At 35.8% G+C, this 27,823-nt stretch overlaps 1 protein-coding gene across 1 annotated transcript; it reads left to right on the top strand.

Moving 5' to 3' along the window:
• Positions 1–7,562: 7,562 nt before the first annotated feature.
• On the top strand, positions 7,563–26,160 carry LOC101266115 (AP-1 complex subunit mu-2). The gene is made up of 11 exons (XM_004237222.5): positions 7,563–8,134; positions 8,811–8,951; positions 11,138–11,200; positions 11,295–11,471; positions 11,542–11,645; positions 23,555–23,662; positions 24,031–24,127; positions 24,223–24,320; positions 24,452–24,593; positions 24,697–24,819; positions 25,790–26,160. The coding sequence occupies exons 1-11, from the start codon at positions 8,006–8,008 to the stop codon at positions 25,886–25,888; spliced, it is 1,281 nt and encodes a 426-aa protein (XP_004237270.1). The 5' UTR covers positions 7,563–8,005; the 3' UTR covers positions 25,889–26,160.
• The last annotated feature ends 1,663 nt before the right edge of the window (positions 26,161–27,823 follow it).

Genomic DNA, 27,823 nt, shown 5'->3' with positions numbered 1-27,823 from the left:
GACGTCCTCCCGCGACCTCTACTGCGGCCTCTTGCCACTGCTCCTCTTTGAGCTACAGTTTTAGTGGTTGGCTCAGATGCATCTTGTCTTGCCGATGTTGATGTTGGCGCGGTTGTTGCTCTAGTTCTAACCATCTGCGAAATAGAGTGAAGATGGTCAGATACCAATTTGTATCACCTAGATACCAATTGGATCCAAGTAATAGCACGAAAGAAAGAAAGAAAGAATGGAATTTTCTAAAGTCTTATAGCCTCTCAAAGAAAAGTAAAGGTGTCCCCCTACCGTTCCTTAAGACTCTACTAGACTCGTTCTTGTGTGATGAGATCAACGAACCTAATGCTCTGATACCAAGTTTGTCACGACCCAAATTGGGTCGCGATTGGCACCCACACTTATCCTACTATGTGAGCGAACCACCCAATTTGAACCCCAACATTTTAAACATAATGAACAGAATACAATGCGTAAGACTTAAACTCATTAATGAAAATCAATTCAATAACTTCTAAAAACTCAACAACTATTATTATCCCCAAAATCTGGAAGTCATCATCACAAAAACATCTACTTCAAATTACTAAATCTAAGAGTATCTAAGAAGCTAAAATACATAAACAGCTAGTCCATGCCGGAACATCAAGGCATCAAGACATGAAAAGGAAGATCCAGTCCAAGCTAGAAGCATTAGCTCACCCTGAAATCCGGAGTAATGAAGACAGGCTAGATTTGCGGTTGAGTTGAAGACGACGGTACGTTTGCTGCACTCCACAAATAATCAAAAAAAAGAAAACATACAAGTAGGGGTCAGTACAAAACACAGGTACTGAGTAGATATCATCGGCCAACTCAAAATAGAAAACAGTATATATCACATAATATCATAAAATCAACTACCATACTTAACATGCGGCATTTACAATTTCCATAACCCTTGGTCATAACACCAAGCTCATCAATGAGGACTCACGCCTCCTCATCATACTCATTTGGGATTTAGGTTTATTAAATTGAGTATATCAACATATTTCAAGATTCATTCTCTTTACTAATCCTAGTGTCGGAACGTGACACTCTGATCCTCATCATACTATCCTGGTGTCAGAACGTGACACTCCGATCCTCATAAACTATCCTGGTACCGGAACAAGGCACCCGATCCTCATATACTATCCTGGTACCGGAACGTGGCACCCGATCCTCATATACTATCCTGGTACCGGAACGTGGCACCCGATCCATATTCTATCCCGGTGTCAGAACGTGACACTCCGATCCTCATATACTATCCTGGTACCGGAACGTGGCACCCGATCCATATACTATCCTGGTGTCGGAACGTGACACCCGATCCATATACTATCCTGGTGTCGGAACGTGACACTCCGATCCTCATATACTATCCTGGTACCAGAACGTGGCACCCGATCCCCTAATCTCACTACTTTCGTTCATCAAGCCTTCTTTTATACTAAGGCATCATCATTAACAAAGTAGATTAGGGTTTCTTTTTCAAGATTTAGGATTCAATAGCTTCATCATGCTTATTTCAGCACAATTATATAATCACATTCATGCAAGCATACAATTAAGCATATAGAAGGGTTTACAATACTACCCATACATATCATTCGCTATTAAGAGTTTACTACGTATAGTATAAAAACCGTAACCTACCTCCACCGAAGATTCGTGATCAAGCAAGCAATTTCCTCAAGATCCTTGCTTTGTGTTTTCCTCTTCTCGTTCAATCCTCTCTCTCTCTCTCTTTGTTCTTTCTATTTTCTTTATTCAAACCCTCTTTCTTTTACCCTAATTAGCGTATAATTAAGAATAGAAGATTGCAATAATAACCCACTAATTTACTCAAGGTTACCTCTTTTAACCCCCCAAGTAATTAGACTTATTAACAATAACCCACTAACTTTATAATTAAAGTAGGAATAGTCAAAAACGTCCCTTAAAACATTAAAGAAATCTGACTCAGCCTGGGATTACGCAGCCGTCGTGCCTGCGACGGTCCGTCCTGCTGCTCCATCACAAAGTTCAGAGACTCAATTCCCTTAAAGAGTCTGTGACGGTCCGTCACTCCTGTGACGGTCCGTCACTCCTGTGACGGTCCGTCACTCCTGTGACGGTCCGTCACTCCTGTGACGGTCCGTCCTGCCATTCCATTACGAAGTTCAGAGAGTCGATTTCAATACCCATTTTTCAGAATTTCTAAGTGTTTTGAAACGAGACCCCCTCGACGGTCCGTCGTGCCCATGACGGTCCGTCGTGGGATCCGTCGTCTTAGCCAATTTTCCAGAAATAACATCTATTGCTCAAAACGACTAAACAGGTCGTTACAGTAGATGATACTACTGAGTTGTGCATTATCTATGATAGACATCCAAGTATTCGGAAAATGGTTTTGAAAATCTACCATGCATGTCATTATGGTTGTTGCATGAGACACCTTGGGAAAAATATTCAAAATAACTGGCACATGTCGCAATACATGATTAGTTTGTTGCAACATTTATGTTACATGTTGCTAGAGACGAGTCATGTGTTGCAACGTGTGACACAAATGTAGCAACATATGCCTGCAATATACTAATAATAACTTGCTGCATCAAAAGAAGGGTTAAAAAGATCTGGAATATGCCCTTCTTTGGTAGCTTTTGTTCTTGCCATCAACCATCTCATCATCCTTGAGGATGATCTCTCTTGTTCTGCAATTACTTGATGGGTCAAATAGAAATGACATCAAATGTCCAGGCCTGTAAAAAAGGAAAACCTATCAATAATCAAATGTTGAATTATTACTTAATATAATATAAAAAGATAAAAAACATTCAACTTTACCATAAAATCCCATGAAAACCCAAACAAGTTACTGGTGTTTTCTTCTAAAGGCCTCAACATGTAGTCGACGGTAATATGAAAGCTCTCATAACCCCAGGGGTAGTTTTTGAAAACTTCAATATCCTGACAGAAATTGACATTCTTTATAAGTATGTTGTTGCCCGAATCCTTCGACAAAATTATATTATGTGTAAATCAAAGTAAGCACAATGACTCCTTCTGCTTCGTTGGTGTATTCTCCCGTTTCAACAAACTTATAAGTCAGATTTTTTGAAGATTTTGCCAACAAGGGACATCAAGTCCTGCTCCTTAGTTAGCAGTGATTGTTGTCCCGCTTCTTTTACTTCTTTAACTACTTTCTTTCTTCGTGGTAATGTTTTAACAATGTATTCACGGATGGGTTCCACGGGAGGATGACATTTTAGCCTAGTAACTATGGCAAACTCTCTTATGCCAAAAAAAAAACTGGCATGCCACAATTATTAATTAGAATATCTTCCTTCTTATTGGAATTTAAAAAATGAACCTTATTTTTCAAAAGTTCATACACGATGGTTATTTGAAAATGTGAAAGTGGATCAATGGGTAAATCAAGAAAATGACCAAAATAACTATTTTTGGAAAATCTTCCAATTGATTTCTCTTGGGGATATCCCTGAATTTGACGAAAAGTCTTCCATGGTTTGACCTAATAATGGTGTCATCATTAGCATCAGGATGCAGATGCATAGGAAAAGTGTCTGCATTAATGATGTTAATTCCATTATTACCACTAGCATTGAACTCTTCATGAAGCTCTTGTTCTTCTTCATGAACTTCATTTATTTTTTCTTGTTGTGCCACAACTACTACTTCTGTATTTTTCCCTTCTTCTTCCTGAACTTTATTTATTTTCCCTTGTTCCTCAACATCTTCTTGTTTTCCATCTTCTTCCTCCACTACTTGTCTTTGTTCATATTCCTTTTGACATAATTTTACTTCTGCTTCAGAAGAAGAAACTGCTTCAGTTGCAAGATTTTCTAAATATGTAGTATTTTCGTTCCTCTTCCTAGCAATTTTAGATATAGCCTTCTTCTGGATCTTTGTTTGGTCAGATGTATTAGTATCAAGTTTCTTTTTACAAGAGCATTATATTTGTATCTGCAACCACAAAAATAAAATATTTGAAAGCCCCAAAATGAGGTACAATCACAAGTCAAAACAGGGAAATAAGGAGATAAGCAAGCAAATGCATTTCAAACCCTTATTAAAAATTACCTGATAAGATATATATTAAAGATAAAATAGAAATTATGAGGACAACACAACACCGCCTTTGCTGTAGAAGATGATCTGTGAAAGAAAGAAAAGAAGAGAAGGAGAAGGACAAGTGTACTATACTGGCAAAGGGAGAGGAGAAAACTGAAATTGATTATTAGTATAAATAAATAAATCTTGAAATACGAAACGACAGATTTACAGAAGAGAGGAGAGAGGAGGAGATAGGGGAGAGAAATATGAAAATTAAAGTTGTTTAATTTTTTTTTCGGAAAGGGCCTAAAATACCCTTAAAGTATTGAAAATGGTATAAAATTATCCTTCATCCACCTATTGGCTCCAAAATGCCCTTCCCACCCACCTATTGGGTCCAAAAAACCCTTGTCACCCACCTTTTGGTTCAAAATTGACCACTTATTTAACGGTTTTTATTTAAACTATTTAAATATTTTTTTAAAATACGTGGCGCTCAACTATTTATTATAATTTAACTTATTAGTGTAATTTATAAATCAATCCACTACCCACCCTTTACTAATTAAATCCCTCTAAATTAATGAACCGTCACATTATTAATGCAAGCTACTGCCAATTGATTGTTTTTAAAAAATATAGAAGTAAATTATCATACATTCAAGTGGCTAGATAAAAATCACCGACAAACTTAAAAGTCTGACTATGTTCATCTCAATTATTCTTACGTCTCAATTATGTGATGTTACTTCATAGGTAACTTTTTTTTCAAAATAATATATTAAAGATTTTAAAATAAATTAAAAATATTTATAAAATTATATTTAAAAGAAATGCATGAATTAATTCGGGATGTATTATTTCTTTATCTTTAATCATAAATTTCTAATTCAGTTTTGAATGAAAGTGTCCTCCCAAATAGGCGGCTCAACCTAAATTTAATTGGTACTTCGATTCGAACTCGAATAATTTTGAATGTCATTTTCAGTAATCTATAATTTCATCGTGTTTTAGTAGTGTTTATGACGATTTTGATATTATAATTAAATTATTAATTGAGTGAGGTTTAGTTAGTAATGAGTGGGTAGTGGATTGACTTATAAATTATATTAATAAATTAAAATTATAATTAATAGTTGAACGCCCAGTATTTTAAAAAAATATTTAAAGCGTTTAATTTTAAAACAATTAAGAATGGTCAATTTTGAACCCAAAGGTAGATGACAAGGGTATTTTGGAGCCAATAGGTGGATGAAAAGGGCATTTTGGAGCCAATAGGTGGATGAAGGGTAATTTTGTACCATTTTCAATACTTTAAGGGTATTTTAGGCCCTTGTCCCTTTTTTTTTTAATTTAGGACAATTCAAACTGTAACATATGTTGCCACATATATACTATATGTTGCTACATATATACTATCTGTTGCCACATATAATTTTGTCGTATTTATTACTACAGAAATTACATATGTTGCGACACAGATACTATATGTTGCTACAAATGATTCGCTCTGTTTCCACATATAATTTTGATTCTTTCCATCATAATTGACATTTCTGTAAACAAAATTGAAATAATTATAAAAAAACATTTTAATGCATAATCACCTATCTAATCGATGGTTGTAAACACAACATTTTCATCGATTAATTCCATATGAGTGAAGCATATCTCAAGCGAAGGCTGTCAGCACTAATTCCACATGATGGTACTTGTAATTCATCATTCAAATACTCAACGTATGCAACAACAAATCTCTACATGGTATATCATCAATAAGAAAATATAATAACATCACATTTCGATAGTCTTAAGACAAAATAATATTGTGATACTTACAGACTACTGCTTTTTTGTTAGACAATACCAGTAACATGACTAACTTCGAATGAGTGAGATTTCTTCTTTCCTTGGTAATATTTAAGAACTGACCAGTTGGTTCGCTCATTTTCCTTAAAAAATCCACTCAACTCAAGGTACTTTGGAAACATTGTAGCCATCTTTTTAATCTCGGAGGATAGTTTTCTATTAGACCTATTTGAGGACATGAAATCATACACTTTTATGAATCGTTCCTTCAATGCGACGACTTTCAAGACCCAATGAAATTCTGCAATACTATTTACAAGGACATAAACATCATCCGTCAAGTGTCAAAGCATTCCAGAAGGTTTAACATACCCTTTCATTATGTCAATAATTTTATCCTCATATTCACTAGAATTGTCAGTGTCTATTTTGAAAAAACAACTAGTGATGGTATATTGATATTTAGAATAATTCTGTTGCATCGACTTCTACCCAAATAGTAAAATATGACATCCACATACTGCACACATAGATGAAACAAGTGTATCAATTTAATTGTATATATTCATGTACTAAACAATCTGCATAAAAGTGGGCTTGGATTTACCTCATCATTCCTTCTCCTTCTCTTTATTTGCCTTCTTTCCCTCTCCTTCTCCTTCTCTTTATTTGTCTTCTTCTCCTTCTCCTCCTTTGCATTCTTCTCCTTTTACTTCTCCTCCTTCTCCCTCTCCTCCTTTGCCTTCTTGTCCTTTTTTTTTTTCTCAATAATCATAGAAAGTGTTTGAGAAATAGATTTTTTCAGCCTCCTACGTTTCTAAGGTTGTGAAGTTTTATTGGATCTTTGCACATCAATATTATGAGATATTTCCTTAAAAATATCAGTGAGTTTTTTTACACGCCTAATTAAATAATCATGTTGCTGCTCACATTCTTCGCATAAACAAAAAGAGCATTTCATGTTAGAAGAATGAGTTGTTGTCACGGATGAAACTTCTTGTATCATTTCATCTACAAGGTAAATAAAAAAAAGTGAGATTTTACAATTCATTATAAAATAATAATAGCAATATGTTGCAACCGATGAATAGTCTGTTGCGATAGATTAACATTATGTTGCCACATATGTACCTGCTGTTGCGCAACATATACATCTTATGTAGCAACAAATGCATCATATATTGATACATCTGTACAAATTATTGCAACATTTGAATCTTATGTGGTAACAAATGACCAACATATCACTAATTTAGTGGCAACATACAACTAAATATATTTTGAATGTCTGAACAACACTATATTTCAAAAATCATATCAACAAAATGGCAAAAAAAAAAAAAACAGCTACAAAAAACGACTTTTCACTTAATAATAACATTACACATACAAATTCATTTCCTCAAAATAAGGATTTTTTGAGTTAACTGATTTTCTTTAAAAAATGATAAATAATACACACTATTAAGTTAATTATTCATTTTTACACCTGCATAATATTTTATTGTTCATTAATCCAAGATAAAAAATTCAAAAATTGTAAAGTATTTAAAAAAATAACTTATCCATTTCTAGTAGAACACAATTACAATTCAAAAAGATGATAGAGTAATGGAGGATTGAAAATGAAGAGTAACAACTACACAGGAAGAGTAACAATGAATTTCCAAATTTTTAAGGAAAAAGATGAACAATACCCTAAGAGAGGAAAAAAGAAGAGAGAGAAGAGAGGAAGAAAGATGAAAAGATTTTTTCTTTTAAATGATTTGGTTTGAATTATAAGATTTTTTTTTTTTGTATTTTATAAAACATTAAATTTTTTCAAGATATTAATTTGATCCTATAATTAATTAATTACATTTTAAAGAAAATTTAACTTCTTTCATCAATCTGTCATCAAAAACAAAAACACACTTATTTGACACATTTCCCTTAATTTTCTCAAATGAGTTCACTTACAATGAATCAATAATGTGAAAAATTGAGTTAGCTGATTGGAAATCCATCTGAAACTATAGTTCAATCCTAACAAATTCCAAAATCAATTCTCAATCACCTCCAGATCTCATCGGAGATCGCTATATTCGCCGCGAATTCTGATTTGAGATTGTTATATCACATGGCAGGGGCGGCATCGGCGCTGTTCCTACTTGACATCAAAGGCAGAGTACTGGTTTGGCGTGATTTCCGTGGAGATGTCTCGTCCGTCCAGGCCGAACGATTCTTCACCAAGCTCCTTGAGAAAGAGGTTTTCTCTTGCTCTTTTTTCTGTTATCTCCAGATTTATTTGTCAACAGATAGTAAAGACATATTTAGAATGTACAAGACTCAGTTGGTTCGGAATTGTAACTCGACAAAGAAGGAAATGCCACTGCTCGCTTGAAGCAGTATCTTTTCACTTCTCTTACTTTATAATATTGCCAATTGTATTTAACTTGGAGATGTAAGTTTTTCCCCGAGACTAGAATTATGCAAATCAATGCTTTTACTGGAGATGCTACATTTTAAGTCTAAATAGACTTTATCTAAGTCAATGCCTTTTAGTGGGAATGCTGCATTTTAATACTAAATAGAGTAAACAGGAATGAAAGACCGTTTTATAAGTGGTTTGGCCCGTTTGAAATCTTGTAGTTTGGTTTGCTCGTTGAAGCTTCCATCTGAGTTTTTATGCAAGCATGTGTATGAATGACTTTCCATTGGTTAGGATGCCTCTTTTCTAGATGATGAAAATGTTGTGTAAAGAGAATCAAGTTAGGAAGTTATAGTTGAGTTGATACAGATTTCAATAGTTTCTTCGCATTCTGCAGGTTTATATTGATCTTCTTCTTGTTTCTTTCTTAGACAGCTGACTATGAACACTTAGTTGGAGAAGATGAGTTTACTTTTTCTGTCTAATTTAAGTGCGAAATTTTGATCACTTGCAGGGTGACCCTCAAGATCCTGTTGCATATGATAATGGCGTGACATATATGTTTATACAGCACAATAATGTATACCTCATGACCGCATCAAGGCAGAATTGTAATGCTGCTAGTATTCTTCTGTTTCTACACCGTGTTGTTGACGTAAGTGACATTGACATTTGCTTGCTTCACCTGATTTAGCGCAATTCCTATGCATGCAAATACTTCAATCACCAGATCTAAAATTCTAGTACATTAAGTTTTATTGTGAAGAAGAGAGAATAAAAAGTTTTAATCATCTATGCCAAAATTACCTTGCACTAATACATTTACAAAGCCTATTAAACTGCTCTTCTACCCCCCCAACTAACCAACTGTCACCAAAATTTGGCGTTGTGACCTGCGTATTTGAAGCCACACAGGTCATCCAAAAGAGAGGTATTGTAGTATGAAGAGACAATAGATAGTAACAAAAACAATGGATAGTAGCAGAATACTAGTACCCCAATTTAATACTATGATCAAATAACACGAAACTACAAATATAACATAAATTGAAGAACAAAAAACTACAAGAGTAGTATTACAACTATTAGTAAGGGAAACAAGACAATGCACTCCTACCTACTAGTATGGACGCACTACTACTCCCTCTATACCATTTTATGTGGCACCGTTCAATTTGGCATGGTGTTTAAGGAAAAAAGAAAGACTTTAGAAACTTGTGGTGTAAAAGAATCTTTAGATATTTATGTGGTGGTAAATCATTTCATTAAGGATAAAATTAAAAAGAAATTTGGAAGTTACTAGTTTCTAATTATAGTATTTTTGGATGGACTAACAAGGAAAGGGTGCCACATAAAATGGGACGGAGGGAGTACTTACGAACCCTTCTGCCCTAGTTCATGTCCTTCACACCTTTCCATCCATGGTCATGTTCTCGGTATGCTACAATTGCACCATGTCGTGTCTAATCGCCTTTCTCCAATATTTTTTCGGTTTACCTCTACCTTTCTTGAATCCATCCATAGACAACCTCTCACCATCTGCACTGGGTAACAAGTGATAATTAATTTATGTTTTTGAATTTGTACATCTATAATTGATTTGCTTTTAAGTATAGATTTTACAAGATATTTGTTATTATTATTATTATTATTATTGTTATTATTATTATTATTATTATAATAATAATAATTATAATAATAATAATATTGACTAATTTTAGCCGAATACCCGCACCCGTATCCATACTCGGATTCACACCCCCAAATCTTTAAATTTAAATTTTGCCAAAATTTGACTCTTGGATTCGCATCCGTCTCGAATACCCGCACCCAAGTCCGAGCAACTTAGGTCTTGGTTTTGCTGAACCTGAACCCTTTAGATATTGTCTCCACACCTCCAACTTAGCATTAACTCTGTTGTGAGCCTCTTCAATAAAAACTACATCATCCACAAAATAACATACACCATGACACCTCACCTCTTGACTCAATATATCCATCACCAAGGCAGGTAAACACGGGCTAAGGGTTGATCCCTAGTGCAACCCCATCAAAACAAGAAAGTGATCCAAGTCTCCTCTCACTGTGAGTCTTAGCTCCATCGTACATGTTCTCAAAATGACCTAGTGTACGGCATAGGTACACATCTAGCCTCCAATCACCTCCATAGAACCTCCTTGGCATCCTCCATGTGTAAGTCCTTCCTCTCCCTATACTGCTCCACACTCTCTTTACGAGATGAATGACTTTTGTAGTCAAGCGTCCTAGCATAAGTCCGAACTGGTTCTCGGAAATAGTCACGACCCTCCTCACCCTAATGTGCACCACCCTTTCTGAAACCTTCATAGTGTGGCTTAGCAACTTGATACCCTATAGTTGCAGTTTTGAATGTTACCATTGTTCTTGTACAGTAGAATAATCATACTCCATCTGCATGCTTCAGGCATCTTTGCTGTCTTAAAAATGAAATTAAACAATTCAGTCAATTTCTATGCATGAAGTAAATTGAATCATCAGATTTGAACTTCTGGTAAATGAAGCTTTACAAAGAAGAGAAGAGGAGATTTTTATTATCCGATCCATAATGAATTACCTCACACTAAAACATTCATAGAGCCCATGTAAGCGTTCTTCTGAGTTCTAACCACCTGCCTGACCAACACCCATGCCAATCACATGACCCTTTAACTATCTTTAACAAATCAACTATCATTACAGAAAATATCTACTTATTTCAATTGCATCTAAAAACACGTGCTCTTAGTATGCTGGGTTGAGATGAATTTATTTGTTGAGTAGTTTGGGAGAATTATTCATTTGTTTTTATTTGGTTTGTTGCAGGTCTTTAAGCATTACTTTGAAGAGCTAGAAGAGGAATCCCTACGAGATAATTTTGTTGTAGTGGTACAAGGGACATTTGATTTCTTTTAAAAAAAAAGTGTGGCTGGAAAAGAATCATTAGTACTGGATGTGACTGGAATTATGTTGTCTTGTGCAGTATGAATTACTTGATGAAATGATGGACTTTGGTTATCCTCAATATACCGAAGCAAAAATTCTCAGTGAGTTTATAAAAACTGATGCATATAGAATGGAGGTTACACAAAGGCCTCCAATGGCAGTTACAAATGCTGTGTCCTGGCGCAGTGAAGGGATCCAATACAAGAAGAATGAAGTAAGTTTTGTGTTATATTTAATAGACAACTTCTTTTAGTGGCCTATATTTAGTTTTGTTTTTCTTTCAGGTATTTTTGGATGTTGTGGAGAGTGTTAATATACTTGTTAATAGCAATGGGCAAATAGTGAGGTCAGATGTTGTCGGTGCATTGAAGATGCGGACATACTTGAGGTATGCTTTTCTCCTTGATATAGCTGTATTTATGCATGTATGTGTCACTCTTTGCTTATTCGTACTTGTATCGGTAAAAGGGAAATGTCAGTGTATGATTCCCTAGCATGGGTGGGTGATAAATATTTATTTCATGTCTATAGGTGGTAAAAGATTTTTGACTTTATCCTGTCATGGTATTAAAAAAAATCATATTTGCATTCGATCTTAATCCAAGCCAGCCCCAGAAAATTTTACATCAACTGCTTACTTTTCTCTCTAAGAATCACCCCAAAAAAAATCAAGTTCCGTACTGGCTTCTTCTCGCCATCATAACCAGCAATGTTCTAGGGTGTGTTCGGCATGGAGGAAAACATTTTCCAAAAAACGTTTTGGAATTTTCTCATGTTTGGTTGACCAACTTTTTTAGAAAATATTTTCTCTTGGTAAACAAGTTCCTTAAAATTGAAAAATTGGTGAGGCTGTTCTCTGGACTATCAATTCTATTAAGGTGGAAGTACTGTTTTTAAAAGAACTTCTGCACTATTTTTTCTTGATTTGGAAAGTGGTGTTGATTTCCTATACGACGAATAGCACTAAGACAGTGTTAAGATTACATCCGAATTCTGTGCAAGAAAGGGTTGGGGAGAAAAATTTGGGTCAAAATAATAATGAAAACCCCAGGGAAGAACTGTAGTATACAAAAGTTTCTATCACCTAATGTTATCTTCTCTCTCAAAAAAAAGTTTGTATGATCTGTAGCAGGGGTTCAACATCATCTATTTACTCCAATTTACAACAAAAAGCAATCAAAAGTAGATAGTCCAATCTGGTCTTCAGAATGGAGTTGTTACAAACTTCAAAACATTTGTTGTTCCTTCTCTCCTGATGGACCACCAAATATGGGTAGGTGTAATTTTCCGTGCCTTCTTCAATCTCTTAAATAGGTACTTTTTATGCCAACGGAACATCATATCAGAGTTCAACATTGGCATGACCTATTCAAGGCCTAAATAATATAGAACATCTACCATATCTGTCAAGTGAAATAACATTAAAGGAAATGATGGTTACTAGATTCTTCCTTTACACACAAATAACATCTATTGACTAGTTGGATGCCCCTCCTTTGTAGATTATCTTGGAATGAAGCAGCTTCTCTGTTCTCTAACCACACAAAGCACATTACTTCCACTGGTGCTTTGGAGTTCCACACTTGCTTCCATGGGCCATGTGTGTATTGGTTCTTGATAGCAAAGAGTGATGGGACTTCACTATGAAACGACCATGTCGTTGCCCCTTCCATATCAAGCTATCCTAACTGTTGTCAAGCTCTTTAAATAAGTTAGAAGACCAACAACTTCTACTGAACTCTCCTTTTCCCTTTCATTTGGATTCCCTCTTAGAAGTATGTTCCAGTTCTCTCCTTCCTTTCTTTGTGCTTCAGTGAGGTTTGTATCTTGTGTTATACTAAAACAAATAGGAAATTGATCTTTGAGAGGGAAATGGCGAATCTTGGTGTCCGTCCAGAAAGAGACTTTTCTGCCATTGCCCACTTTGATACCAATGTTAGCTGAGAAAGCAGGCCTAGAGTCCTGATATTTCTCCATATACCTACTCCTTGTGGTGGACATCCCATATAAGGGGACCATTCATTTAGGAGATCATGTTTTTCTGTTTTAACTTTCCTCCAAAAAGAACTAAGAAGTACGTTCAAAGTTGATTCTCCATAACCATTTTATTTAGGGCCTGTTTGGAAGGACCCCCTGGTAATTGAATTTCGTCTAAATGATTGGGAGGTTGAATGAGTAGCAGACTTACTTCAGGCCTTGAACCTGTTCCTTGGCACCAATGCAGAGTCCGACAAACCAGTTTGGAAATTGCATAGTAGGGGAGTTTTTACAGGAAAGTCTTGTTACTGGGAAAGGAACACCAACCACTCTTTGACAACAGGTTGGCCCTGGAAATTAATATGGAAGATCAAGATCCCTTTAAAACTTGCTTGCTTCACTTGGATGGTAATTTGAAGCGCTTGTCTAACCCATGAAGTGCTACAAAGAAGTGGTATACATATCTGCTCAAGGTGCTATATGTGTGAACAAGAGGCTGAAGTAAATGACCATTTATTTTGCATGGCTACAGATTTGTGGAACATGTTCATTTGTAAACTCGGGATTAATTGGACAATGCCCAGAACCACTTTTGAGGTACTAACACACTGACTAGGAATTGGGAAGAGAGGATCAAAGGAAGATTGGTGGAAAAATGTACCTGCTTGCATTTGGTGGACACTATGGAAAGAAAGGAATGAAATGTGCTTTGAAGGGAGGACTAGCAGTTCCCAGATGATCAAACATGAGATGCCTTAGTCTTTTGGTTTCTTGGTATAAGCAAGACTTAGTGGAGAAGTAGACAGTTTAGTGGAGTTTATAGGCTAACTGTAAATTTTTGAAAATTTGTTTTTGGATTGGAGAGTGATGGCACCCCCAGGGGTTTGTAAATCCCGTCTCATCAATTTCTTGATGAGTTCTTTTGTGTGAAACAAACTTACCTATTTCCAAAACAAAATAAAAATAGGAGAGTGCCATGGCAAGAACCGATTGAGCTGAAGCATAACATTGACGAGTCTTAGGTAGTGTGTTGTGACTTCAATGCACTAGATATCCGTCAGAGAGAACAACTTGTCACAGACTGACCGGTGAGCCGGTGCTATGTCAAATTTCTCATCCTGCATTGAAGAAATGGAGATGTTGATCCTCCTTTATGTGGAGGCTCTTTCACCTGGAGAAAGGGAGAGAATAATATTTGTGCTTCTAGAATTGAAAGATTTGTATATTGTGCAAAGTGGGGAGAGAATTTTACACAGATAAATTTAAAGCAGTCTTCCCAAAATTGCTTCAGATCATAATCCTATTGTGTTTTCCTGTGGAGATGAAGGGTGGAAAAAGTCTTCTTTTAAATTTGATACATGGTTGTTAGAGGTGGAGGGTTTCTAAGAGAAGGTGAAAGATTGGTGGGAGTCATTAAGTGTGCCTGACAGACCAGGTTATAATTTGGCTGAAAAGTTAAAAATGTTGAAAGTGAAGCTTGAGGAGTGGAGCAAAAATAATAAGGGGAACTGGAAACAAAGGAAGGAAGAAATTCTCAATCAAATTTCTAATTTGAAAACAATTCAGGAACAAAGCCCCTCCCTTACAGATGATGAACTGCTGCAAAAGACACACCTGGGCATGAAATTTGAAGAAGTAGCAAGGAAGGAAGAATTAGCTTGTAAGCAAAGAACAAGATCCATTGGCTAAAACAAGGTGACAAACACTGGACTTTTTCATAGAATTGCTACTTCTCATAAAAGATTCAACTATGTATGCCAATTGGAAGTGGATGGAGCTGCTCCTAAGCATCAAGTTGTGATCAAAGAGGCCGTGCATAATTTCTATAAAAACCTATACACAGAGGCAAAACAAGTGGGACGTGAGTTGATATTGCAGAAGGCTACAATGACCACTGAAGAAGAAAAAATATGGCTGCAGAGACCTTTTGAGGAAGAAGAGATAAGGGTATCTTTGAACTTATGTGCAAAGGAGAAAGCCCCAGGTCCTGATGGATATCCGATTTCAGACTGCTTTTTGGGCCCTGTTGAAGGAAGACATCACCAATGCACTTCAATTTTTTTCATTCTAATCAGATTTTTGAGAAGAGCTTTAATGCAACTTTTATTGCTTTAATCCCAAAGAAATCTGGAGCATCAGAGTTGAAGGATTTTAGGCCAATCAGCGTGGTTGGGGGAGTCTACAAGATCATTGCTAGATTGTTGGTTGAAAGACTAAAAAAAGATGGTGTCGAAATTGATCAACAAACATCAAATGACTTTTGTTAAAGGGAGGCAAATCATGGATGCAACACTCATTGCTAGTGAATGCATTGACTAAATGGTGAAAGGAGGAGCCCCTGGTCTAATGTGCAAATGAGATATTTAGAAAGCCTATGACCATGTGAATTGGTCTTTCCTCTTGAATACTCCCAGGCAAATGGGATTTGGCAGCAAATGGATAAAGTAGATTGAGGTATGTATAAAAGAAGTCAAGTTTTTTGTCTTTGTGAATGGGGAACCCAGGGGCTTTTTGAATAAAAAAGAGGGCTGAGACAGGGTGATCCTCTTTCCCCTTTCTTATTCTTTTTGGCAATGAAAGATTTTGATAGTATGATGAGGATTGCAACACAAAACAGATAGATTAGAGGCTTTCAGGTCAGAGATAGAGTGGGTGAAGAAAAAGAAGTGTCATATGCTTTATGCAGAGCATATTTTGATTAGCTACATTAGTAGTCTCTTTCTGGTAAATGAGGTCCCTCGGATCCAACAACTAGCAAATATATTGGGATGCAGAGTGGAGCATTTGCCAACCATATACATGGGCGTGCCGTTGGGTAGTAAACACAAAACAATGGAGATACGGAATGGTATTTTGGTGAAAACGGAAAGAAACTTGTTAGATGGAAGGTACAATACCTATCCCTAGGGGGTAGATTGATCCTTATAAGCTTTGTTCTGGACTCTTTGCCAACCTATGTGATGTCCTTGTTTCCAATCCCAACAAAGGTGGTGAAAAAACTAGACAAGTTTAGAAGGAATTTCCTATGGAAAAGCATTAAGGAGGGGAAGGGTTGTAACTTAGTCAACTAGAAGAATGTTCTTAGCAAAGAAAGAGGAGGTTTAGGGATCAGAAATTTGAGGCTGCGAAATGAAAGCCTTTTGATGAAATGGCTGTGGAGATACACTGAGGAAGATGCAACTCTTTGGAAGGAGGTTATAGTAGCAAAATATAGAGAACTAAATCCCCGGTGTACAAAAATCACCTATGAACCATATGGGGTGGGGGTATGGAGGACAATTAGGAACCTATGGTCACAAATGAAAGGGAATATGTATCTTAAGGTGGGTAATGAAAACAAAGCTAAATTTTGGAAAGATGGCTAGATAGACCATACCTCTCTTGGAGAACTTTTTCCAGATTTGTTTCTAATATGAGAGAACCCTGATGCTAGAGTCGGTAATTGTTGGACAGACAGGGATGGGACATATCTTTAAGAAGACTACTTAATGAGTGGGAGATGTAGAGGGTGACAGCGCTACTGGAAAAACTAGCTGGAATGATTATAACTACAACAACAGACAAGATCCTGTCGAAACATAGTAAGGATGGAGTCTTCTTAGTCAACAATGCCTCAAAAGAAAACTACTGGGATGACAGGGGCCCAAAATATAATTGGAACTACTTTTGGAAGAGTGAAATTCCTACAAAAGTAAAGTGTTTCACCTTATTAGTGATAAAGAGAGCATGCTTAACAGGAGAAGTTCTATAAAAGAAAGGCAGACAATTGGTCCCTAGGTGTTTTTTTGCGCAACGGGACAGGGAAACAATAATCATCTCTTCATGCATTGTAAGTTTACTGCTCAAATTTGGAACTTGTTTCTCAACATCACAAGCATGAACTGGATAATGCCAAGAACGTACATCAGATATATTGAGCTGCTGGATTAGGAGGGAAGCAGTAAGAGTCAAAAGAGATGGTGGAAGCTAATACCATCGTCATGTGATAGGAAAATCTGTAATTATCCTTTTTTGGAGGTAGCCAACATACCCATAATGCTAAAGAATTCAACCTTACCAAAGTTTAAAAAAAAAGAAGATCCAACTCTGGTTTACAGGAAATTTAAGCAATTTGCTTATGTGAATATTCACCAGCAAGAACAAAAATGGAAAAAATTGGATCACCTTGCCCAATGCCCTTGTGAGTAGTTAGCAATTTTGTGGAGATCCATTAATGAGAACTGAGGATCTGATTGTGCCGATGCAGTACCAAATCTCCATTTTTGTTCTTGCTAGCAAATTAACTCTGTGGAGAGCCATTAATGAGAACTGAGAATCTGATTGTGCTGATGTAGTACCAAATCCGTGGTGCCGCTTCCTATCAAACCTGTTAGAAATATGCATAAGAACTGCATCAGTCCAAATTGTATGTATTGTAGGGTAGTTATTTACTGTTTAGTAGTTAAATTCTATCTTATCCTTATCCTTAGTTTTATAATCTTATCCTTAGGAGTTGGTTTACTTGTAAAAACAATAAATATCTATGTTATAATGAAGTAAGTAGTTTTGCTTTTCATAAATTTTTTCTTCACTAATATTCTTACTTGTTCAATAACAAAAGAAGATTATATTGTTATGTTTTTCCCTCCCTGAAAACTAACAATTGGTATCAGAGCATTTATTTCTTGTGGGATCCGTGGATGTTTTGATTGTAATCAACAAGACAAGTTTATCAATCATGGAAGCAGAATCAAGTTTTTCTGTAATAGCACCACCTGTTTTAATGGTGATAACTATCAGATTTGGGCGGTAAGGATAGAAACATATCTAGATGCCATGGATATGTGAGAGGCAGTCGAAGAGGATTATGAGGTTCCTCTATTGCCTAACAATCCTACTATGGCCAAAACAAAAACCATAAAGACAGGAAAACCAAAATCAAAGGTAAAGACCTGTTTATTTTCAACAGTATTTTCTTCAATCTTCACTCGTATTATGTCTCTAAAGTCAGCAAAAGCCATCTGGGATTATCTCAAGGCAGAATACAAAGGGGATGAAAGGATCAGAGGTATGCAAGTGCTAAATCTTACAAGAGATTTAGAGATACAGAAGATGAAAGAAACTGAAACCATCAAAGATTACTCTAAAAGACTATTGAACATAGCAAACAAGGTAAGATTGCTTGGTTCCGTGTTTAATGATTCACGTATTGGTGAAAAGATTTTGGTAACTGTGCCAGAAAGATTTGAAGCAACCATAACTACTTTGAAAGACACGAAAGATCTGTCCAAGATCACCTTCACAGGGTTATTGAATGCTTTGGAAGCACAAGAACAACGAAGAGTCATGAGAGAAGTAGGAAATACAGAGGGAGCATTGTCTGCCAAGCCTCAAGATGGAGGCAAAAACAAAAAAAAAGAAGAACAAGAATAACGGTGAAGGAATTTTAACAAGTACTACCAAAGGAAAAACTGGTCACTCAAAGAAATCCTCCTTGTAAGCATTGTAACAAGAAAGGTCATCCACCATATAAATGTTGGAGAAGGCGTGATGCTAAATGTAGTAAATGCAATCAACTTGGGCATGAAGCTATAATTTGCAATAATAATAGTCAGCAACAAGAAGAGGCTAAAATTGTTGAGGGTGAGGAGGAAGATCAACTCTTTGTTGCTACATGTTTTTCAAGTAGATCATCTAGTGAGTGTTGGCTGATTGATAGTGGATGCACTAATCATATGACAAATGACATGTCTCTCTTCAAGGAATTGAAGCCCACGACCATTACTAAAGTCATAATAGGTAATGGTTCTTTCTGTAAGAGGGAAAGGAACCATTGCTATTCCAAGTAATTCATGTACTAAAACAATTTCTAATAAGCTTCATGGACCTGACATAGATCAAAACTTGCTTAGTGTTGGTTAGTTGATGGAAAAAGGCTACAAGTTAAATTTTGAAGATAATCATTGCTTGATCAAGGATGCTTCAGATCAAGAAATGTTGAAAGTAAGAATGAGAGGCAAAAGTTTTTCATTAGATCCATTTGAGGAGGAGCATGTTGTTTTTTCAGCAAAAGAAAGTATAGCAGAAGTATGGCACAAGAGACTCGGACACTGTCACCATGAAGGGTTGGTTAAAATACAAAAAATGAAAATAGGTAAGGACTTGCCTGTTTTAGAAGTATATTCTTAAAATTGTCTTGCGTGTCAATATGAAAAACAAAACAGACTTTCATTTTCAAAGACAACTTGGAGAGCCTCGAACAAATTGCAATTAATTCATACTGATATAGCAGGATCACAAACGACTCCTTCATTAAAAGATAGTCTTTACTATATCATTTTTGTAGATGATCTACCCCGCATGTGCTGGATTTATTTTTTCAAGCATAAGTCAGAGGCTTCTAATGTTTTTCGGAAGTTCAAAGCAGAAGTAGAAAATGAAGCCAACAGTAAAATTCAGTCTGTAAGAACAGATAATGGAAAGGAATACACTTCTTACCAGTTCGACATGTTATGTGAGGACGCAGGGATTCATCATCAGCTTACTACTCCCTATACTCAATAACAAAATAGAGTAAGCGAGAGAAGAAACAGATACATTATGGAGATGACCAGATGCATGTTGCACGAGAAGAACTTGCCAAAGAAATTTTGGGCAGAGGCAGCAAATACATCAGTCTTTCTTCAAAATAGTCTTCCCACAGAGGCAATGAAAGACCAAAGTCCATTTGAAGCTTGGTATGGATTTAAACCATCATTAAATTTTCTTCAAGTGTTAGGTTGTCTCTGATTTTCCTTCATTCTTCAGGTTATATGAGATAAACTAGATAAAAAATCTTTCCCAAATATTTTTATTGGATATAGTTCAGTTTCAAAGGCATATAAAGTCTTCCAACCACAAACAGAAAATATAATCTTTAGTAGAGATGTGAATTTTATTAAAAATGAAGAGTGGTGTTGGGAAGACTCGAAGAAATTTGTCGTTAACACTTCTAACAAAGCAAAAAAGTCTCCTACCCAGTTTTTTAAGAAGAAATATCACTCTCATGGAAAGATGAAATAATTGATCATTTACCATTCAATGGTACTCGACAACTCAGTGATATATATCAGAGATGCAATGTAGCAGTATGGGAACCTGCTAGGTACAATGAAGCCAAAAATGATGAAAAATGGGTTGCTGCAATGAAAGAAGAGTTGTTTATGATTGAGAAAAACATGGCTTGGGAGCTTTTTGATCAACCTGAAGACAGAAAGATAATTGGGTTGAAATAGGTCTTTAGAACCAAGCTAAATGTCGATGATTCAATGAATAAGCATAAAGCAAGACTTGTAGTTAAGGGGTATGCTCAAATTTTTGGTGTGGATTATTTTGATACATTTGCACCAGTAGCTAGGCTTGACACGATCAGGTTATTTCTTGCTCTTGTTGCACAGTTGGGTTGGAAAGTGTATCAGATGGATGTCAAATCAGCATTCCTTATTGGCTTTCTACAGGAAGAAATTTATGTTGAGCAACCTGAAGGCTTTGTGAAGAAAGGAATGAGGACAAAGTTTATAGGTTAAGAAAGGCACTTTATGGACTTAAACAGGCACCAAGGGCCTGGTATGGTCAAATAGATGGCCATTTACTTGGCTTAGGCTTTGAAAAGAGTCGATCAGAATCTACTCTTTATGTTAAACATCATGGCATTAATATTCTTGTTGTGTCTATGTATGTGGATGATGTACTAATTACAGGAAGCAATACAAGGCATACCGAGGATTTCAAGCAAGAAATGATGCAAGCCTTTGAGATGACTGATCTTGGTCTAATGTCTTATTTTCTCGGTATGGAAATCAAGCAGGGGCAAGATGAAGTTTTCATTTGCCAGAAGAAATATGCTAAGGAAATTCTCAAGAAATTCAACATGGAAGATTGCAAGGAGATGAATACTCCAATGAACAAAAAAGAGAAACTAAGCAAGAATGACAGAGCAAAGAAAGTGGAGGAAACGTACTTCAGAGGCTTAGTCGGTTGTTTGATGTATCTCACAGCTACAAGACATGATATTTTGTATGCTGTAAGCATTCTATCGAGGTTCATGCATTGTGCTATTGAGGTGCATCTATAAGCAGCAAAACGAGTTGTTAGATACATCAAAGGAACCATCAATTATGGTGTCAAGTTTCAAAAAAAATAAATTTGGAACTACTTTGGGTATTCTGATAGTGATTGGGCTGGATCCGCAGATGACATGAAGAGCATGTGGTTATTGTTTCAATGTTGGCTTAGGAATGTTTTCGTAGTGCTCAAAGAAGCAGGACATTGTGGCTCAATCCACTGCAGAGGCGGAATTTGTGGCTGCAACAACAGCTTTAAATCAAGCATTGTGGTTCAGGAAAATTTTTTGGTGATCTACACATGAATCATACAAAAGGAACTGAAGTATTTGTGGACAATCAATCTGCAATAGCAATTTTTCATAATCCTGTATTTCATGGGAAAACAAAACACTTCAACATCAAGCTTTTCTTGTTGAGGGAAGTGCAAAATAATGGTTACATGATTCTCCTCTATTGCAAAACTGAAGAGCAGCTGACTGATATCTTCACCAAACCATTGTCAGGCAATAAATTTCAACTTCTCAGGCAAAAACTTGGAGTTTGCAGCTCTTAAAGCAAGGAGGAGTGTTAGAAATATGCATAAGAACTGCATCGGTCCGAATTGTTTGTATTGTAGGTTAGTTATTTACTGTTTAGTAGCTAAAATTCTATCTTATCCTTATCCTTAGTTTTTTTAATCTTATCCTTAGGAGTTGTTGGTTTACTTTATAACTCCTATAAATATTTTTGTTATAATGAAGTAAGTAGTTTTGCTTTTCATATATTTTTTCTTCACTAATATTCCTACTTGTTCAATAACAAAAGAAGATTATATTGTTATGTTTTTCCTTCTCTGAAAACTAATAAAACCTCATGTCTTTTAGTATGTCTAAAAGGAAACCCCAATTAACAGGATTGTACACCTTCTCAATGTCGAGCTAGCACATGTTACCTGTATTTTTCTCCCTTTGTGTGAAATCAATGCATTCATTTGCAATAAGTGCCTCATCCATACTCGGTCTCCCTGTCAAAAAGGCCATCTGAGAGTTGGAAATTAGCTTTGGCAAACTCTTTTCAACCTTTCTGTGAGCAATTTTCAGTTTTTTTTTGGACAGAATGAAATCAGGCCTCCCCTGAATTACAAATGAATGCAACTATCCACCAATCATTTCCTCAAAGCCTTCTTTCTCTAGCCACCAATTTTCAAATTTGAAGTACGTGTTGTTGCTTCCCATTTCCGTCATTGTAAAAGTAGAGGTGTATAATCAGAAATAATTTTTGGCAAGGTTAGCTGCTTCATAGAATTAAACAACTGTTCTCTCTTAATTGTATTTAGCTTATATAATTGTTAAAGTAAACTTCAATCAAAGAAAATTCCTATCATTACTATAGGTGGAAAAGGTGAGATCTTTGGAGCTAATTTTTGAGCTTAGAACATCAGCTGGGGACAGTGAAAACAGGTAGGTACAGTTAATGTTATAAGGTGTAGAGCAACTGTACCTGTATAGCCAACATATATGGCTTTGCCAACAGACTTTTGGCCATTAATGTGTTAGATGGAGTATAATTTTCTCAACAGAAAGGGCTTGACCCTGTTGCATATAAGATTGATGATTGTAAGAACTCTGTTATTTATGGGGACATTTTAGTGGTTCTTGTTTATGAAATTATAGATCAGAAGTGTTAACTTCAGTAAAAGTTGAGAGTGATGCCCCTTTTCTGAAGATTAAAACAGTTTGTTCAGAAACCAAGATAAAGCCTAAAACCTCTGGGATGTTTCTAAATATAGTGTCCTGTCTGATCTTAAATTTTTTATTTATATGCTTTGAAATATTTCTAGCAGCGTGAAAAATGTTCTATACTCATTATGATTTCTGCCATCACTAAGGTCGTATTTACATGTAAGTTGCAACCTTGTTCTCAGAGTCTTTCACTTGAGATCCACATAGTTGAGTTGTTGGAGTTCTTTCTTGCTGCATTTCCTCCTCATTTTTCTAATGAGCTGCCTCAATAGTACATCACTAGTGCATGTCTATGAAAACATCTTGGATTTAAATGTTAACTCGAGGACTGCATACCTTTTCATATCCCTAAGGTTTTCAGTAGTTTAAATGCAATCTAATTCCTGCTAAATGTAAACCAGCTGCAAAATGCCACCACGTCACTTTTCTTTAGTCTCAATTTTGAGATCTTGTTCTTTACCCAGCCATTTAATCCAGTGGTACTTCTCTGAAGCCATAATGTTTTTCTCTTGCAGTGGTATGCCGGAGTGTAAGCTTGGTCTGAATGATAGAGTATTGCTGGAAGCACAAGGACGTAATGCTAAGGGGAAGGCTATTGATCTAGATGATATCAAGTTTCATCAGTATGTGATTCAACTATATCTTTTGTTGTGTGTTATAACATATTTTTGCATATATTCTTTATGCAAGAATTGGCCCAATCTGGGTGTGGGAGTAGGGGGACAAATTATGATATTTTGGGAAATGTAGTATAATCTTTTAAAACTTCCGATAAAGTAAGCAAGTGGGGGGAGAGTGGGTGGTCCTCAATTTTAACTGGAAAATCCTTGTTGCCCTTTTTAAAATGAAAAAATCTGAATGCTTTTCTATAGTATAACTTGACCACGTTAAAGTTGTAACCCATATCTCTCCCACTAAACCAATCTCCCTTCCCCCTTACTTACTTCCTATTATGCTCGTCTCTCATTCTATAACTTCTACTTTAACTTAGGTGTGTGCGTTTGGCCCGATTTGAGAATGATCGTACTATATCATTCATACCTCCTGATGGAGCTTTCGAAGTTATGACCTACAGACTCAGTACACAGGTACAATAATGTTTTGGTGCTCTCTATCTGACTGAGATCTTTTTAGTGCCTTCATTGATTCAATAGGTTAAAACGTGAGTACTACTTACTATCAGGTAAAGCCTCTTGTGTGGGTAGAAGCCCAAGTGGAAAGACATTCTAAGAGCCGCGTGGAAATTCTGGTTAAAGCACGAAGCCAGTTCAAGGAGAGAAGGTATGTCCATTTGTACTATGCTACACACCTAATTGTAGCTGCATAATTTAATCTGTAGGAGCTTGGATGACATGCATTATGATATTACAATGTGTTGCTGGTTAAGTTTTGAGTTTATTTGACAATTTCAGCACTGCAACTAACGTTCAAATTGAGTTGCCCGTTCCAACTGATGCAACTAATCCAGATGTTCGTACATCAATGGGATCATCTACTTATGCACCTGAAAAGGATGCATTGATTTGGAAGATAAAATCTTTTCCTGGTGGTAAGGTAAGCGTGCGCTTAGTCATAGCTGAAGGTTTAACTCGGTTATTTTTTGCCGTTCGTTCTCTCACTGAGATCTCTTTTATACTAATTCTTATTTCATTTTCAGGAATATATGTTGAGAGCAGAGTTTAGCCTTCCCAGCATTTCAGCAGAAGAAGCAGTTCCTGAAAGAAAATCTCCTATACGTGTGAAATTTGAGATACCATATTTTACAGTTTCGGGTATACAGGTGAGTCTTAAATAGCTGTAGTTCAGTTGGATTATTCAGTACTTTCCTTTTGTCAAATTCCTACAGCACTCTAGTAACATGTACACATTTACTCCATCGTATTAAGACACCATTATGAGTCGAGGATTCAATGCGTGAAGAGAAAATTAATTTAGAAATTAACTACTAATTACTGCCTGCTGGAAAAAAAGAAAAATAAAGAACTGAAAAAGCTAATACAATTAAATTAATAAACTGGAAAAATAAGAACAACAAGAGTCGGCTGAAGAAGAAAAAAATAAGAGGAAAAAAAGGGGAAAAGCTGAAAAAACTGAAAAAGAGTAAATAAGAGAAGCCAAAGGGTAACAAGCTGAAGAAAAAAAACTTCAGCAGCACAGGGAAGAAAGACAGAAAGAATGGGGGGAAAATTCCGCAGGAGGACACCTTCACCAACTCAGCAGAAAAGGGCGAAATAATTCCACTTTGAAATAATTCAAGGGGTCATAGGTTGCCTGCAAAGTTGAAGTGTTCTTTGGGATTAACTGGACAAGTCCAGGTGGAAAAAGTGTATTATCCCTATTTATTGTCCTTAAGAGGGAGCATGGTTTGGAGGCAGGTAGTAGTAGTACAGTTTATAAGCTGAGGAACTCTAAAGGAGTTTTGTTATAGTGACGTATGAGGTGATGAAGTCAACATAACCAACTTAAATGTGTAGGCCTGATTGTCCCTGCATCCTAAAGAAGAGAACCAACAATTGTTTGAGTCTTAACTCTTGAACTTAGTATTAAACGTCTCTGTCTGATCTTGTTCTTCTGGTTGGTGGCGGAAAATGTGATACAATATCATGCCTTTTATGACCTTTGTGGGCTTAGTTTGGTGAATTTACCGCACCGACAGCCTTAATGTAATTTTATTTTTTAAATTTCCTTTTAGCTGGAACCGATTATTTGCAAAAGTTGTGACCAATGTGGGATCCTCTAATGCATGCTAGGTTCGCTACTTGAAGATAATTGAAAAAAGTGGTTATCAGGCTCTTCCTTGGGTGCGATATATTACCATGGCTGGTGAATATGAGTTGAGACTTGCGTAAAACCACACCGAGATGATGATCCAATGCAATTAAGTTTGCCCGAGGCTCGGATAAGTCACGAGCTCCAATGCTTTGAGCTGTTTTTCAGGAGATGAACTGGTTTAGCTCATAGATTTTAAGCAAATTGTTTTGTTGTGCCAATTTGTTATTTATTTGACTTTATTACTTGTATGCTAGCCACATTTTCTTGTATAAAGATGTCTGCTGATTAAGTTCATGTTATTCCATATACTGCTGGAAGAAACGGTTTCAATGCTGTTTATTTGCTTAAACCCTAGACGAGTCACGACTGCTGGTACAGGCGGTCGTTTGTATGGTTTTTTCTGTTTTATCCTTGTTTATAGTAGCTTTGATTTGACGTCACATAGCAAGAATTTTTGGCAAATAGGTTTATACAGATTATTATTGTGATAGTATTAAGCTAGGATTCCATTTCTAGAGTGTTGGTCTTGTCATGGGATTACGAAGTACTGCTACTGGATACGTTTGATGGGAATTAGGGGTGTCAAAATGAACCCAAATATAGGTAATTTGTCCAATCTGCCTAGAAATTTATGAGTTGGTTTTAAGATACTTTGAATTGAGTTCAATCTCAAATCGTTCAAGCCTTAACCCATTTTAAGAGAATCTTTGGTTGAGCTCAATATAATTTCCAATTTTACTTGTTTCAAGATTCTTTATTTGCATTGATGTAATTAATGTATGTTCCTACATTGCAATATGAATTACTATCTGCATCATCATCATTTGAAATTTAAGTTGTGATTATAAAAGTTAAATAATATGTCAAAAGTATTGAGATTGAGCGGATCAAATTAGGCGAGTCATGCATGACCCAAGCTAGTTTTTAGTCTGCTTGAATCCAATGTATACTTGGGCTACGGGTGTTCGTGGTTCGATTTGGATCGGTAATTGGTAAAACCTAAACCAAATCAATCTAGTCGGTTTTTTAAATTTCTAAAACCAAACCAAACCAAACCAAATGAAAAAAAACCATTGGTTTGGTTATTGACGGTTTGGTTCAGTATTTATGTTTTTTTCGGTTTGAAAGTAATTAATTTTTTAGGACATACGTATCTTGATTAAAAAAACATCTAGTACATGAACAATCCACATACGAGCCATTGTTGGTTCAATAAAGTAATTAAACAATATTAAAGTTATCATTACATTAACAAAGTTATTAAGTGTGTGACTATCTTATGAAAGATGTGGTAGGTAATAAATTTTGATGGAATTGGAATTAGGATGGTAATTGAGCAAAAATTTAAGTGTTAGGCTTGAGAAAATTGTAAAGTTAAAGACTTAAGTTATTTAAAATTTAACAAAATATTTATATTTATTTATAAATAATATATAAATAATTAAAAAATTATATTTCTAATTTATCGGTTTGATTTGGTTGTTTTTGCAGTTAGTTTTTAGTAAAATCAAAACCAAACCAAATAGTATCGGTTTTAAAAATTTAAAAATTAAACCTAACCAAATCAAACAAAATATCAATTTTTCTAATCGATTTGGTTTGGATTACGGTTTGATTTGGTTGTTTTACCATAACCATGAACAACCCTACAGTTAGGCACATCATTATCAAATTCAATCCATTTTAATATGAGTAAATTTCTCTAATTTCAATTCAATTCACCCATTTGACATCCCACAAGGAAATATTGTTATTGGGAGATGGATTATGATGATGGCTGATATAACTAGGTAGTTTGTGAAATGGAAGACGTATTTGGGACACCCACCGCAGAAATGTATGAAAATACTACCGTTTGATGTGAAATTAATGGTCATGTTGTATAATGGAACATGGATTGACAAATTGGAGAGAAACATGCTACAACAAGTTAATTTTTTTTTACACTAATGATGCAAATATTTCCTACTTGACCAAAAAAAAACATTGTCATTCGCATCGAATGCATGAGG

This window comes from Solanum lycopersicum, chromosome 4, assembly GCF_036512215.1.
Source record: "Solanum lycopersicum chromosome 4, SLM_r2.1".
NCBI lineage: Eukaryota > Viridiplantae > Streptophyta > Magnoliopsida > Solanales > Solanaceae > Solanum > Solanum lycopersicum.
This window is presented reverse-complemented; position numbering and strand designations above follow the sequence as displayed.